The 15827-nt window shown below is 40.9% G+C and overlaps 2 protein-coding genes across 3 annotated transcripts; both read right to left on the bottom strand.

The window, feature by feature from the left end:
- Positions 1-1850: 1850 nt before the first annotated feature.
- Positions 1851-5832, bottom strand: LOC111798279 (putative inactive receptor kinase At2g26730). Its single transcript, XM_023681331.2, has 2 exons — positions 3440-5832; positions 1851-2499 (listed from the first exon to the last, which is right to left on the bottom strand). The coding sequence occupies exons 1-2, from the start codon at positions 4707-4709 to the stop codon at positions 1865-1867; spliced, it is 1905 nt and encodes a 634-aa protein (XP_023537099.2). The 5' UTR covers positions 4710-5832; the 3' UTR covers positions 1851-1864.
- A 65-nt stretch (positions 5833-5897) lies between these two features.
- On the bottom strand, positions 5898-15592 carry LOC111799106 (ABC transporter G family member 32). Of its 2 annotated transcripts, XM_023682511.2 has the most exons (24): positions 15209-15592; positions 14718-14838; positions 14539-14627; positions 14365-14449; positions 14070-14229; positions 13758-13834; positions 13623-13676; positions 13348-13438; positions 12954-13255; positions 12592-12873; positions 11924-12240; positions 11675-11835; positions 11491-11594; positions 11236-11395; positions 10518-10640; positions 10312-10403; positions 9905-10237; positions 9527-9817; positions 8737-8820; positions 8513-8646; positions 8201-8428; positions 7943-8114; positions 7611-7865; positions 6162-6613 (listed from the first exon to the last, which is right to left on the bottom strand). In XM_023682511.2, exons 1-24 carry the CDS (start codon positions 15481-15483, stop codon positions 6341-6343), a joined length of 4263 nt encoding a protein of 1420 aa, XP_023538279.2. In that variant the 5' UTR covers positions 15484-15592; the 3' UTR covers positions 6162-6340. The 2 variants fall into 2 exon arrangements, with proteins under 2 accessions (XP_086981394.1, XP_023538279.2); XM_087125268.1 differs by lacking the exons at positions 14365-14449; positions 14539-14627; positions 14718-14838; positions 15209-15592 and adding an exon at positions 5898-6147 and having other exon boundaries at positions 6338-6613; positions 14070-14243.
- Between the last annotated feature and the right edge of the window lie 235 nt (positions 15593-15827).

A 15827-nucleotide genomic window follows, 5' to 3' on the forward strand; every position in this document is an offset into this window, starting at 1 on the left:
ACGTGAGATCTCACATTAACATATCGTTTCAGTGAAAAACACGTCCCGAAAGTTCTTTCTCAAACTATTTTCCTATAATTTTTAAAAACTTTCTAGGTCATTTAGTACTTGTTTGGTAGTCGTTCTCTCTCGACGCTCGAGTTTGTTGATTATACGTCGTCAATTTCAAACGTCATTCTTCAAATGGATTGGTGTTCCAACTTTTATATGTTAGCCAATATGTCTCATTTTTTTTTTCCCAATATTTTTCACCACTCTATGATGCCTACTACTCAAAAGCCCACAAATGGGTTGGGCCAATCAAATAGATGAGACTTATGGGCCAGAAACCATGGGCCTGGGCTTGGATTTTGATGGCCGACCATGAGAGCCCACGTTTCAATTAAAATGTGCAATTTTTTATGTACGAGAATAATGTTAAGGTTCCTAACCACCGAACATAACTAACTTGTTAGGTAAGGTTGGTCGGGCTTCAATCTGCAAGACTCCATCAAAATCCGTCACTCCTAGGTCCGAAGATTCGTTCGTCGATTAATATCTCTTCTAATTTATCGATTTTTCGAGATAAAAAAAATTATAAATTTGCTATAATCAATAGCTCTATTTAGATCGAAAAGTCTTGACTAGAGTTGACGACTTGCGAAGAGTTAAGCTTCTCGATATGGACGACATTTTAGAACAAACAATGTCTGCTAGAGATTGAGCTTGACTCGGGAGCTAAGTTTTGCTAAGGCCTTGTTTGGACGATCAAAATTAACCCAAATTTAAATCCAATGAATCATTTGATGTGACACACGGTAACATCTATATGTCCAAACATCTAAGGAACGTTCAAATTTGATGAATTTGACACATACGTTCAGTAAAAAAATAAACTTAAACACTTTCGTTTACGGGCCATTTTCGAGTCATTTTCCATAGGTGTACCATTGCACCTTTTTTTCTCTTTGAGACAAGGGTCATTAACTCGTTCAGAAAAGTTATCTTCTCGTTTTAGTATCATACCAAGTCCATTAAAGATTGTTCTAAGCCTAAAATGAAGAAGAAAAAAAAGCATGTACTCAGGTCTATAAGACTTCACAACCTTAACCTTATCGAGAAGACCCTAATGGAGACATTTAATTACTTAGGTGAAAAAACTAAGTTTATTTCAATATTTTTCAACGAAACTGTAATGAACATTCAAATTTGATGCATTTGACACATACGTTTAGTAAAACAACAAAACTTAAACACTTTCATTTTCGGGCCATTTTCGAGTCATTTTCTATAGGTGTACCACCATTGCACTTTTTTTCCTATTTGAGACGAGGGTCATTAACTCGTTCAAAAAAGTTGTTTTCTCATCTTAGTATCATTTCAAATCCACTAAAAATTGTTCTAAGCGTAAAATAAGGAAGAAAAAAAAGTATGAACTCATGTCTATAAGACCTCGCAACCTAAACCCTCTTTAGAAGCCCTAAAACTTGAAAGCAACTTTTCTGAATTTGAAAGTCCAATTTTCATTAATGTTGACAATTTTTAAATATTCTATCAACCTAATCCTCAAAATCACATAAAATATATCAAATATATTCCGAAAATAAGGGAGAAAAAACTCATACTCCGAAAATATTATTAGTTTACCATATATATATATATATATATATATATATATATATATATATATATATATATATATATATATATAGTTTTTTTTTTTATATTTTTTTAATTTGCTATTTTCATATGTTGTAATTTATTTGATTATAAATAAGATAATTTCACACCATCTAATTGTAGTCCAAACATTCTCACCATTTTAATACACAATTTGAAGGAACACTCTTTTTAAGTTTTTCCCTTTTCCTTTTCTATGAAGGAGTTATTCAGCCGACGACATGTTAACATCAGAGCCTTTAGAGAGGTCATCGGAAGACAGGCGCAACCCGTCATCGGTCTCACTTTTGTTCATATCTTCGATCATCCGTACAACTTTCGACATTGTCGGTCGTTGATCGGGGACGGTGGAAACGCAAGACATTGCAACTTGAAGCAACGGAACCATCTCTTCTTCAATGTTGTGGAATCGCATCAATTCAACGTCGAAAACCTCCGCCGTCCATTCCTCCCGGACGACGGACTCAACCCACCGAGGAAGGTCGATGCCGTCTTCGCCGAGAGACTGTTGGTTGGGGGCTTTACCGGTCAAGAGCTCGAGGAGCAGGACGCCGTAGCTGTAAACGTCGGATTTGAAGGTGACTTTTCGGGTTTCCAGGACCTCCGGCGCTCGGTAACCAGTGAGACGATTCGGCGGCGTGGCGGTGGTGAAGAATGGGTTGAGGCCGAAGTCGGTGATGCAGGCGTCGTGGTGTGGCCGGAGAAGGACGTTGGAGGATTTAATGTTGCCGTGAACCAGATTGCAGGGGAGGTGGAGATGGGCAAGTCCCCTGCCCACGCTTAGAGCTATTTTCATTCTTGAATCCCAATCTAATGGTGTCCTGCCGGAGACTCTGCTACCTGTACCATGCAAATTTAACGTTAACCCAATGAACCAAACGAGTATTCCACATCTGTTCGAGAGGAAAACAAAACACTCAGTAATCTGTGCAAATTTCTCACTAGTTTCAAAAACTTTGAGGGGAAGCAAGGACAATATGTGCTAATCGTGGATTTGGACTTTTACAAATGGTATCAGAACTAGACATCAGGTGATGTGTCAGCGAGGAGGCTGAGCCTCGAAGGGGGTGAACACGAGACGGTGTGCTAGCAAGGACGCTAGACCTCGAAGGGGGAGGATTGGGGGTCCCATATCGATTGGAGAGGAGAACGACTGTTAGGGAAGACGCTGAGCCCTGAAGGAGGGTGGATTGTGACATCCCATGTCGGTTGGGGAGGAGAACAAAACATCATTTATAAGAGTGTGAAAACAATAGATTGTGATATCCCACGTCGGTTAGGGAGGAGAACGAAACACCCTTACACCCAGGTGGATTGTAATATCCCACATCAATTGAGGGGAGAACGAAACCGTCTTTATAAGGGTATGGAAACGTAGGATTGTGATATCCCACCTTGGTTAGGGAGGAGAAACAAAACACCGTTTATAAGTGTATGAAAACCTCTCCCTAACAGACGCGTTTTAAAACCTAGAAGGAAACGCAGAAGTAAACCTCTCCCTAACAGACGCATTTTAAAATTTAGAGAGAAACACAGAAGGAAAAGCCTAATGACAACATTTGCTAGTGGTAGACTTGAGCTAGTACAAGTTAAGCATCAATATGTTCCAATTCAGCACGAAGTCGAGGATAAAGCTCTAAAAGCACAACTAAACTATCAGAAGTACGGAAGAGTGTAGCGATCACGAACAGTATATGACTCAAAAGATCAGTAATCTAGACATAGATTATTTTTAAAATTATATAATTGGTATAATTAAGTTGAAGGAAGAGGTACTAACCGTGAAGGCTCGCCGACAAATTTCCGGTGGAGATATAATCAAAAACCAGCAATTTCTCATCATTGGAGAAGTAAAAAGCTCGAAGAGGAACCACATTTTGATGTTTAATCTTCCCCAAAGCTTCCATTTGAATCTCGAATTCCGTCTTCGTCGCCGCCACATCCTTCAGCCGCTTCACCACCACCGTCGTCCCTTCTTCCAGCACCGCCTTATACGACGTTCCCACGTCTCCTTTCCCCAGCACCTCCGCCGAAGCCCTCAACAAATCCTCCAAATCGAAATTGTAATTTCCCCCTTCGAAGAACGTCAGCTTGTTCCTCTCCGCCGCCTCCACCGACCCTCCGGTAATGTCGTATTTCGACGACGACGTCCCGGCCTCCACTATCGAGATTGCTCTCGCCGCCGCCGATGGCTTCCGGAACTTCGCTGGATGGTGGAAGCGGCGCCGGATACAGAGGAGGAGGAGAATTGCGGCGAAGACACCGCCGATGATGATCCCGATTATGGCAGCTGTGGACCGGTTTTTTGGTTTCCCGACAGTGACGGCTGGTGGGTTTTGTGGCGGTGGTGCTGGAGAGGTGGATGGGTTGCAGGAGGGGAGTGGTCCGCCGCAGAGATTTAGATTTCCGGCGAAGGAGGAGGTTGGGAATTTCACTAACGGTTTTGGAATCGAGCCGTTGAGTTTGTTGTTAGAGACGTTGAAGTTTGTTAAATTAACCGCCGAGATTCTCGGGATTGAACCGGAGAACCCATTGTTCTGCAAGAAAATCCCCGTCAAGTGGGTCAGATTGTCGACGGCCGCCGGAATCGCACCGGAAAAGTTATTCGACGACAAATCCAGCCGAGTCAACCGAGTCAAACGAGTCAAACTGGGCGGAAACTCGCCGGCGAATGCATTATCCTGAAGATACAGATTCTGCAGCATTACCAAATTAGAAAAATCCGACGGGATCTTGCCGGAGAGAAGATTAGAGCGAAGGCTGAGAACTCGAAGCTGAGTCAATTTGCCAATCGTGTTGGCCGGAATCGTACCGACGAGGCCAGCGCCGGGCAAACGGAGGGAATAAACAAACGACTGATTGGAATTACACTGAACGCCGATCCAATTACAGACGGAATTGGAGGTATTCCATTGATGCCGATTGGCGTGAGGAGCTTTAGAGAGGAAATCGAGAAGGGCCTGTTTGTCCTGAGTCGGCTCCGAGTTGACCCACTGAGTCAGAACAAGAACAACAACAAAAACAGAGCAAAGAGAAATTGCAGACGCCATTGTCGAATTACAGAGACAAAACAATGGTTTTCCGGCGAGAAGCTATGAGTGAGGAGGAAGAAGAAACAGAGGAGAGCAGTAATGGCGGCGAGTAGCAGAGGACAGTATTTGGAAACTATATATAAACTGTCATAGTGAGATCAAAGGAAGAAGATGAAGAAGAAGAAACAAATACAACGCTCTGTTTTTTTCCCATCCTCACGCTCTCCTTTAACCCAATACAAGTAGAGTTATTGTTGGGCTAAATTTGCTAATTCTCTCAACTAAAGTGGGTGTTTTTTTACCCTAAAATTTAAGGATTTCTAACTAAGGGTGTTACTTATTGGTTTTGAGAAACTTTTTTGGACCCATTTTGGATGGGTGACCCGAGCCATCCAAGTAGTGTTTACAACTTCACGTAGAGAAAGTATGGTGAGCTCCACATGTCAAGACAGATACAAGAGGATGGTGCATTATGTGGCCGAGGAGAAGGGTGCATCATCCAACATACTAAGAGTGTGCATTGAAGATAGGTCGAGATAGACGCAAAGTTCGAGAGAACAAGACGACACGAGTGTCGAAGACAAGCTCGAAGAGGATTGGGTAGGCTCTGGTCCATAACCTTAGAAATCGGAGTTTTGATACGAGTTTCAGCATGCGGTTCGAGAATTAAGTCCGTTGACATGAAAGATGAAATCTCACCAAATTTGGTGTCAAACAAATACTCAACGGACTATGCACGAGGCGGTATGTCTGCTTGTCGAAAAGACATCTACTTAAGAATTGGAAATGCCGCAAAATGTACTATAGGAGAAGGCATGATGTTGGCTCTCCACCACTCCAAGGCCCTGTGGGCTAAACGAGCTACCCTGTGGCACATGCATGTGTCATAGCGTGGGCGAGCATCACGGGAAGAGTGGGAAAACCATCTTCCTTTGAAAAAGGGTTTTCAAGGACAGTACCAAATGACACGGGTGTGTCAGTATTGCACCCCAGCCCATGTGTCAACTATCTTAACGGGACATCACGAACATTCATCCATTCGAGTTCACTCGAACGTCGGACTCTTCCATGTCCATACTACGACATACATTCCAGATAGTGGGTGCATAATCTAACCTCTAACACATAAGTCATACCCACAATTACATTCATAACTAAAATCTTATAAAGTTCAAATATCAAACAACAATGCATCACTAAAATCAGTTACAAACATTAAATATTCTTAATATTTTTAAGAGTAGTATTAGGCCGAGTTGGGCCGGGTTGTAACCTCCTTTCAAGTTGATTGGGTTGACCCGACCAAAACATGTAACTCATTAATCTAACTGAATTTTCAATTTTTTTAAAAATTCAACTCAACCCAAACCGAAAAGAAATCTATGTTTGAATCTCACGTGAAATTCTTGAGCTATGCTTGAATGGTTCTTCATTTTTCTGTTTCATTTCATGTAGGCTGCAACAAATGAAGACGATGAAAGGGAAGAGAAGGAACATATTATTACTTTCTATGTAGAAAAATCCGAGGTAGAAGTATACAATGAGTGATCTGTAAGAAACATATACTTACTATACAGAATCTATAACCTTTGTCATTGCATTGTTTATAACTTCAAGAATTTGTTTATAATCAAAATCAAACTAACCTCTCATCTCCTTTGGAAGTTGAAGGATTTTATTGCAAAAGCAAAGATAGTGGCAAAAAACAAGCAGAAACCGAATACCATGATGGCAGCTACACCTAGGAAGTCATGTCTAAACCCGAAAACGTGCTTCAGAACGTCGTGTATCGCTATCGAATGAATTCCATCGGATAGCTTTACCAGTTTATTGTCATCGCCATATTGTGATACTTGGAGTCCATATAAACTCCATGCCACAGGATTAGCCCAATAATACCATCTCCACCATATTGGGATCCTCTGCAAGTAGCCAACTTTAGGTCAGCTCAAAATCAATATAAGAATGAAGAGAATAGAAGTGAGACCATGTTGTGATTTTTTTTTTTTTTCTTTTTCCTATAAGTAAATATGTCTATTTCACTCATGCGCCAATCCCACATCAATTGGGGAGAGGAACGAGTGCCAGCGAGGACGCTGGTCCCTGAAAGAGGGTGGATTGTGAGAACCCACATTGATTGGAGAGGAGAACGACACCGATTGGAGAAGGGAATGAGTGCCAACGAGAACGCTGGGCTCTAAAGGGGGTGGATTGTGAGATCCCACATCGGTTAGGGAGGAGAATGAAGCATTCTTTATAAGGGTGTGGAACTTTCTAGCAGACGCATTTTAAAAACCTTGAGAGGAAGCCCAAAAGAGAAAACCCAAAGAGGACAATATCTACTGTGTGTGGGTTTGGGCTGTACAAATGATATCAGAGCCAGACATCGGACGACCAGCGAGGACGCTGGACCTCAAAGGAGGGTGGATTGTGAAATCTCACATCGATTGGAGAAAGGAACGAGTGCCGACAAAGACGCTAAGCCCCAAAGGGGGTGGACATCGAGCGGTGTCCAAGTGAGAACACTAAGCCCGAGGGGAGGGGGGGATGGACACTGTGCGGTGTGCTAATGAGAACACTAGACCCAGAAGGAGAGTGGATTGTGAGATCCCACATCGACTAGAGAGAGGAACGAGTGCCAACGAGGACACCGGGCCTCGAAAGGGGGTGGATTGTGAGATCTCATATCGACTGGGGAGGAAAACGACAAAGATTTCTTTCCGTTAGCGAAATGGGCCAGGGGCGGGAGTATATTCCTTGTCTCTGTCCCCTACCCCATCCAAATCCCCACTCCACCTCACTTTATATATATACACACACAATATTAACTTATCATATATTTGTATTATATACATATTACTTTATCACTTTATATTGAGTGTAGAAGACTATATTACAACAAAGCTATTACAGTATTACCTTATGAGGAATCATGAAGCCACTGAAGAGGTTCCAAAGCATATAAAAGGGAGCAGCAACGATGGCACCCACATTATGGTTTGGTGTGATAGCTGTTGTCATCATTCCGTAGAACGTGAAGTATAGCAAGGTAAAATACATAAAGAAAATATACCAAATAAACTTCAAAGTTGTCCAGTCAAATGCAGCCATGGAGTAGAAAATGGAGCAGTAAATAAGTGTCTGTGCAAACACATAAGGGAACTCGATAGCCACCTACAAAACATAATGCATTAGGAAACTTTCAGGAACTCAGTTACCATAAGGTACGCATAAAACATCAAGAGGAGTACCTGAGCAAATGCAAATGGTAATGCAGAATACAATCCAGCAGCCCTTTCTCGATATGAGACAAATCGCTCAATTGAAACAACTGGTTGAACGGCAGTGGCATTGGTGATTCCAATGAAAAGAACAGCAGCATAGAGGGATCCCATGGCATTAAATAAGTCTTGTTGGGTCTCTCTGTGAAAAGATAAAGATTATAACCATTTAGGACTTCAAGTTCATCGCAAGATAAGCAAGAAAGTCGAATTCAGAGTAAAAGAAACCTTTTGGCACCAAATCTCCAACATATTGTTCCAAGCATCAATGAGATAATAACAGTGTAAAAGAATTTTACTGCTGTATACTGTGGGTTACGCCAGTAAGACAAATTCTGTTTCCATAGGCAAGCTAAGAACTGATTAAAAGGTGACTGAGAAAACTTTGTTGGGAAGCTCAGTTCTTTTGAGTTACCCATTGGCCTGCTCAAGGTTTCGATCAAGTCTAGATTGCGTCTGAAGAAAAAGTGAACCTGGTTAGTTAAAGAAAAGGTATATAAAAATTTTTAAAGGAAGTTAAAAGAATGAACTGATGCATACTGGAATAGCGTTGATCTCCGGTAAATTTCAGCAAAATCCACCCCAAGGCGACTTTCTTCAACTGCAGATGTAACTTCAAGCATCCATGCAGCTGGATTATACCCCAATTTGATCTTTGGCACTCCTTCAACAGCCTGAATAATATACACTGAGGCATCTGAGGATTTGTGTAGCTAAAAATATCTAGCAGCAGTTGGTTGAGATGCGTCTATAAATGATTTTACCTCAAAGTACTTGATTAGTTCACGAGATTTGGGCCCTAATGGACCAGCATAAATGAGTTCTCCTCCACGCTTCATTAATAAAAGCTGCAGAAGCATAAAATGTCATCATTAAAAAGAACTTCGTTTTGTAACAATGTTGAGGATCGTTGGGAGGGACTTCCACGTTGGCTAATTTAGGGAATGATCATGGGTCTATAAGTAAGGAATACATCTCTATTGGTATGAGGCCTTTTGGGAAGCCCAAAGCAAAGCCATGAGAGCATGAGAGCTTAGGCTCAAAGTGGACAATATCATACCATTGTGAAGAGTTGTTATTCCTAACATGATATCAGAGTCATGCCCTTAACTTAGCCATGTCAATAGAATCCTCAAATGTCGAAGAAATAAGTTGTGAGTCTCGAAGGTGTAGCCAAAAGTGACTCAGGTGTCGAACAAAGAGTGTACTTTGTTTGAGGACTCCTGAGAAGGAGTCGAGCCTCGATTAAGGGGAGGCTGTTCAAGGGCTCCATAGGCCTCAGGGAAGGCTCTGTAGTATACTTTGTTCGAGGTGAGGATTGTTGGGAGGAAGTCCCACATTAGCTAATTTAGGAAATGATCATGCGTTTACAAGTAAGGAATACATCTCCATTGGTATGAGGTCTTTTGGGGAAGCCCAAAGCAAAGCCGCAAGAGCTAATGGTCAAAGTGGACAATATCGTACCATTGTGGAAAGTCGTTATTCCTAACAAACAAATAGTGGATGGAGGCAAAAGAAGTCTTCAAGCAGAAGCATAAGAAAAATGGAAATTACCTCGTCAAAGGATTCAAAGATATCTATGCTGGGCTGATGGATTGTGCATACTATTGTACGTCCTGTATTGACAATGTTCCTCACTGTCCGCATGACAATGGCAGCAGACCTAGCATCCAGCCCTGATGTTGGTTCATCCATGAACACTATGGATGGGTTCGCTACAAGTTCAACAGCTATTGTTAATCTTTTCCTTTGTTCTGTTGATAAACCATCAACACCCGGTAGACCAACTAAAGCTCCAGCGAGTGGAGTAAGCTCAACAAGTTCCATCACCTCATCAACAAAAGCCTGCACAAAAATAAACTATCGTTGATCAGTTTATGTTAATTACACACACGGTAATTACTTTAAAGTTGATCATCAATCGAGTTTTACCCTCTGCGTTTCCAAGTCAACATCTGAAGGTAATCGCAGCCAAGCAGAGAAGAGAAGTGATTCCATAATGGTCAAACATGGGGAGTGAATATCTGTTTGTTCACAGTAACCAGAAACTCTAGCAAATGTCTCCTGCTTTTTGGGATAGCCAGATATATGTATGCTTCCTTCAATGACTCCACCAGTTTTTCTACCAGCTAATACATCCATAAGGGTGGTTTTCCCAGCTCCACTGACGCCTAGTAGTGCTGTAAGCACACCTGGTCTGAACGATCCACTAACATTAACCAAAAGTTGCAATCTGTCTTCTGTTACCCCTTGTTGATTCAGCTCCTGAAGTAATACTTCAGATCAGATAAGAAACAAACAAGAAATACCCAAAATAAAGAAATGGATTCAAATCTCACCACGGGAACGTCAACGTAGTAATTAATATTGCTGAAAGACATAGAAAGTTGTTGGAAGGGAAGTACCATCCCTCTCTGTTTAAAATACTTTCCTGCCAAATTGTTGAGATGGTGAAATTATAAAATTAGTTTGACATTGACAGCACTTGATGACTGGCTAAGGAAAACTATACTACGTTTTTCAAACAGGTTAATCAGATTCAAACCATTCAATGGCCCCGAATTCTGCAAATAATGTCTCAACTCAGTAACAGTAGTTTCTCCTTTCCTTCTTTTCTCTCTCTCTTGTAGTTCTTCCTTGGAGACTACAGCTTGGCTTTTACCCAAAGCTGTGGAAAAAAAGGGTGAAGCAACAAATCAGTAAACATTAGTTTAGAAACCAATTTACTCTAACAAGATATTGTCCTCTTTCGAATTTTTCCTAAAAGGCTTTCCTGCAAGGCTTTAAAACTCGTCTGTTAGTGTGATATCCCACATTGGTTGGGGAGGAGAACGAAACACCCCTTATAAGGGTGTGGAAACCTTTCCGTAAGAGACGCGTTTTCAAGCCTTGAGGAGAACCCCGAAAGGGAAAGCCCAAAGAAGACAATATCTACTAGTGGTGGGCCTGGGCCATTATAGCTAGGGAAATGTTTCTACACTCTTATAAGGAATGTTTTGTTCTCCTCTCCAATGTAGGAATGTTTTGTTCTCCTCTCCAACCGATGTGGGATCTCACAATCCAAACAAGAACAAAGCATTCCTTATAAGGGTGTAGAAATTTTTCCCTAACAGACGCATTTTAAACATCGTGAGGCTGACGGCAATACGTAACGAGCCAAAGCTGACAATATATGCTAGCGGTAGGCTTGAACTGTTACACCTCTTGTGCTAACATAGTGCAAGAAATAGAATAATATAATAAAGTTATAATTGATTGCTTACGTTTAAGGTATGCCAGGAAGAATGTGAATAGCGTGTTGAGGATCACTGTATATCCCAGCAAAGCACCAACACCGATCCAATACCAATAGCTCTCAGTAAAAAGGCTGCGTGCTTTAAGTAAAGATACTCCTAGTGACATCCTTGTGTTCTTCCCGTCGCTCTATCCAATGAATAGAGAAAAAAAAAACCAGTTCAACATAACTAAAACAGATGTGCATCGTGGATATTTAACAGTTGTAGAAGCGAGAATATTACCTTATCCCAAGAGTGCCCAAGAAACTCATTAACAGATGCAGCATTTTGGGCGTACATCAAAGGAGACCACCAGAAACCCCATATCCACCATTTTGGTATGCGATCTGTTAGAACGAAGGAACAGATGTGATTCATGCACGCTTCATGGGTTAATACATTGACATAGAAAATATGAACTATCAACCTCTTGAAATAATATATCCTCCCAAAGCCATAACAACCAACATAGTAAATGATCCAAAGGTATTGGCAACGATCATGTTACGGCCCAATGATCCCATGAGGCGAAAGAGTGCTATAGACATTTGATGCAGAGAAAAGAACAACAAAAATTGTCGCAAGAATCTGCATATTCAGAATCCATCCATGTCAACATAGTTATCATCATCTCTCTCACCAAATTCAAAAGGAATACTCAATTTTAACCACTTACCTAGTGATAGCAGGATCATATCCAATCACATAATACGTGACAGCAACCCAGATACCAGATTCCATGAGAGAAACTGGAATACTCAAGATCCAAGCAGGAAGAGTATAACCCCAGCTTGGATAAAAGTGCAAATCCCTATGCTTGTAAAGTACAGGGAGTTTGGCCACTAGCATTGAGACCTCTGTAAATCCATTAAAAAGAATGATGACAGTAGAAAAGTAGAGTGCCCCAAGATAAATTCCTCCGTCATCAATTGTGTCATGATCCATTGTTGTCCGGAAAAAAACACTCATTGTAATCAGCGCAACCAATAGTAACTGCACAATAGAAACAATGAGGACAACATTACAGATAAGTTTAGAATGGTTCAATAAGTTGGAAGTTGTTTTTGTTGAGGATGGTTGGGAAGGAGTCCCACCTTCGCAAGTGGAAGATCATGGGTTTATAGTAACAACTGCAATGGAGATAGTATTTTCTTCTTCATACCAATGGAGATAGTATTCCTCGCTTATAAATCCATGATCTTCCACTAAATTAGCCAATGTGGGACTCCCTCCTCATACCAATGGAGACATTATTCCTGGGTTCCTCTACTAAATTAGCCAATGTGGGACTCCCTCCAAACAATCCTCGACATATAAATCCAAAAAGAACCGGTTCATTATTACCTGAATAAATTTAAAAACGTAGATGAATGAGTTTCGTTTCATTAATAGCCTTAGCAATGAAAAGCTGGTCTTAAGAAGATCACGCCTCTTTACTCCATATTGAGAAGATGACAAGGAAGCTGGATGGTTATATCGTCTATCAAAAGGAACTTCCAGTTCTTCTGACAAATTCTTCCCAATGTCATACAAACGAAAAGCTTTGGCAAACTTTGCTGCGGGGATAAATTGGTAAGGACGATCAGGAACTGCCCAATACTGCTCTTGATCCTTCTTTGATATAACCTACCGTCATCGTTGAGTAGTAAAAACAAAATCAGCAAAAAAGTAGTGGGAATTTACAGTTCAATATGTATACTGCTTACTTCTTGCAAAAAGTCCGCAACATTCTTTCTGTTGGGACAGGTGAATCCCATACATGCAAAGAAATGAAGGACAGCTTCTCTGGGTCCCTGGTATATAATCTGGCCTTCACAGAGAAGTATAACATCATCAAATAACTCATAGGTCTCAGGAGCAGGCTGCAGCAGAGAAACTACGGTGGTTGAATCAAGTGCACAGGTAGAATGCCTAAGATATTTGATAATTTGATAGGTGGTTGAACTATCAAGTCCAGTTGATATCTCGTCCATGAATAGAACTCTTGCAGGACCAATTAGTAATTCGCCTGAACTCACACATTGTCATCATCAATATTCATATTAATATTGTCATCATCATTACTCATATTAATATATTCATCGGTGGGTGGAAACAAACCAGTCGTAAGACGCTTCTTTTGTCCTCCAGAAATCCCTTTCAGCATTTCATCTCCTACCAATGTGTCAGCACATACATCCAGTCCTAAAATCTTCGCAGATATCAATACTTCAGGTATGGTGCAATGACTTCATGATATAGTAAGTGACATGTTTATATGGCATAGTAAAAATGTCGGTGTCAAACTCATGAACATGTGAAAATGTTGATGAAAATGTCGACATCCCGATAAAATTTAATATTCTGCATTGAATCAAAAAGCATCTTGGATGTACCTTCATAATGTACTCCACCACAAGGCTTGTCTCTTGACCCCCTAGAGCCAATGACTAGAGAGAAAAGTAGAGCAATTAAAAACAGATAGTAACAGAAGAAGATAAAAGGAAAAATATAAATGAAGTATCATGTACCTTCATAAATATATCAAGATCTTCATCAGGTTTTATCCCTGCAATCTTTTCCCTCCTTGCCAGTTCCACGAGCATATCTGCACCGTTTAAATTATTAGGAATCACGAATCTCAATAATGGTATGATATTGTCAGCATAAGCTTTCATGCTTCCCCAAAAGGCCTCGTACCAATGAAGATGTATTCCTTACTTATAAACCTATTATCATCCTCTAAATTAGGCAACGTGTGATTCCCTCCCAACGATCCTCCACAGAAACTATGTATTAAAAGAAGTAGTAGCTGTCACAGGGAAAGGTGTTTCATTGCTTACCATATTTGAACCCGACGCCTTGGCAACGCCCTGCGAAATCGAGAGTTTCTCTAACAGTTATTTCTGCAATATGTCGGTCCTGCTGACTAACATAAGCTGCTGTCCTCTGAGGAACAAACTCATTGAAGCCATGCCCATTATATGTTATTCTCCCTGATTGCTGACCAATGAATTAAGAACAAATAGTTTTAAAAACAATGGAGAAGTTAGGCTTAGATGTTACTTCAGCAGAATGCAACAGGACATGCAAGCTCATGATCTTGCAGTCAAATGAAAATTTTCAATTATTCAGTACCTGCAAATCACTTCCAATGCGACCAGCAAGGGCTTGAAGAAGAGTTGTCTTTCCAGAGCTTGGGGGACCCAATAACAAAGTCATTCTACAAAAGAGTTCATGATCTTGTCACATTAGAACTAGAAGCTTAACCAAAGATTCAACCTGTATTATGGATAGAACAAGAAAATTTACTTGGAAGGTCTTATAATTCCACTGATATCGTCTAAAATTGTCAACTTGCTTCTCTGACCTCTGTAAATTTTCAGTTGCCTAAGAAGTGCCTAGCACAATGTACAAGAATTAATTAACATTCAAAAGAACAGATTTCAAAGACATTTGTTCATGAAATTGATCAACAAAAAATGACTTACCTCTGTCATATTGCACATGAAATTGGGAATAGTCGGCAGAGCTCTGGTTCCAACGTGAACAAACGACTCTACAGTCAAATGTTCAAATCTAACCTCAATCTTTGGGAACTCTAAATCAACTCTGCGAAGAACAAAGTGAGAGAATGTTAACAAATTTAGTGATCACAGTAGTAACATAATCATGAAAGTTACAGTTTCACAAGCCAATGATAAAGCAAAATTCAGCGGGAAAAAGAATTGATCTATGGGCCCTCGAATTAACACGATCTCGAACATCTAATAGGTAAAAATTCGTGGAAAAAACAGCTCCGTGAAGCAAACAAAGAACATTCTAACTAGTAATCATACGCCATTTGGCTTATCAATTTTAATAAGGAGCAAAACTGAGCTATAATCCAAAAGGTCGTCAAGAACCAAAAAAAGTTCGCCAAAGAGAGAGCAGCAAATACATGAATAATCAGAAATTAACAGAGAAGCGGAATTAGAGTTACGCATGAAAACGCCGTCGCATTCGTTGAAAGAACATCTCCGGATCATCATCAACCGAGCTAACCAATCGATCAATAAGAAGTTTCTGCTCCTGAGCCTCAAGTTCACTAACATCAACCTCCTTGGTATCTCCAACAATGTTCTTGAAAATGCCTTTACGAACACGCGAATATGTAGGCAGCCTTTCGAGCGCAGCCCACCGGAGCGCCTCCTCGTCTTCTTCCTGCTCCCTAAACGACTCCGTCCGAATGAACACGTTCTCCTCCGTGTTCCACATGGAGAGCCGAGATCTATGAGCTCAACAAGAGAAAGAAAACAGAGAGAGAGTTGGAAATGGACAATGTAATGCTTGAAGAGAAGACTCTAACATTGGAGAATCCGGTGCTTCGTTTACCTCTTTGTGTACTAATATTGCCCTAGAAATGGGTGGTTGAGCTCTGCATTAATGGCTGCTTTAACCCTCTCTCTCTCTCTCTCCCTCTCCCTCTCTGTGTTCAAAGTCGTTAGCTGAACTCTCTCTCTCTAACTCATAGCTGTTGCGGACTTGTAAAGCAGAGAGGATGAGCAGTGAGAAGGAACATTTAATGGCCGCGGGAAGAACAGAGCGAGAGAGAGAGAGAG

Source organism: Cucurbita pepo, chromosome 7, assembly GCF_057944985.1.
Source record: "Cucurbita pepo subsp. pepo isolate OVF chromosome 7, ASM5794498v1, whole genome shotgun sequence".
In the NCBI taxonomy this organism is placed as follows: Eukaryota; Viridiplantae; Streptophyta; class Magnoliopsida; order Cucurbitales; family Cucurbitaceae; genus Cucurbita; species Cucurbita pepo.

Excerpts from the sequence above, each read along its gene's own strand:
- LOC111799106 (XM_023682511.2), bottom strand. The coding sequence starts at position 15,483 with ATGTGGAACACGGAGGAGAACGTGTTCATTCGGACGGAGTCGTTTAGG. Across the intron at positions 13,256-13,347 it reads AAAGAAGCGTCTTACGACTG|GCGAATTACTAATTGGTCCT; the intron begins GTTTGTTTCCAC and ends GTGTGAGTTCAG. Across the intron at positions 10,641-11,235 it reads CTTCCTGGCATACCTTAAAC|CTTTGGGTAAAAGCCAAGCT; the intron begins GTAAGCAATCAA and ends TTTTTTCCACAG.
- LOC111798279 (XM_023681331.2), bottom strand. The coding sequence starts at position 4,709 with ATGGCGTCTGCAATTTCTCTTTGCTCTGTTTTTGTTGTTGTTCTTGTT. Across the intron at positions 2,500-3,439 it reads TTTGTCGGCGAGCCTTCACG|GTAGCAGAGTCTCCGGCAGG; the intron begins GTTAGTACCTCT and ends TGCATGGTACAG.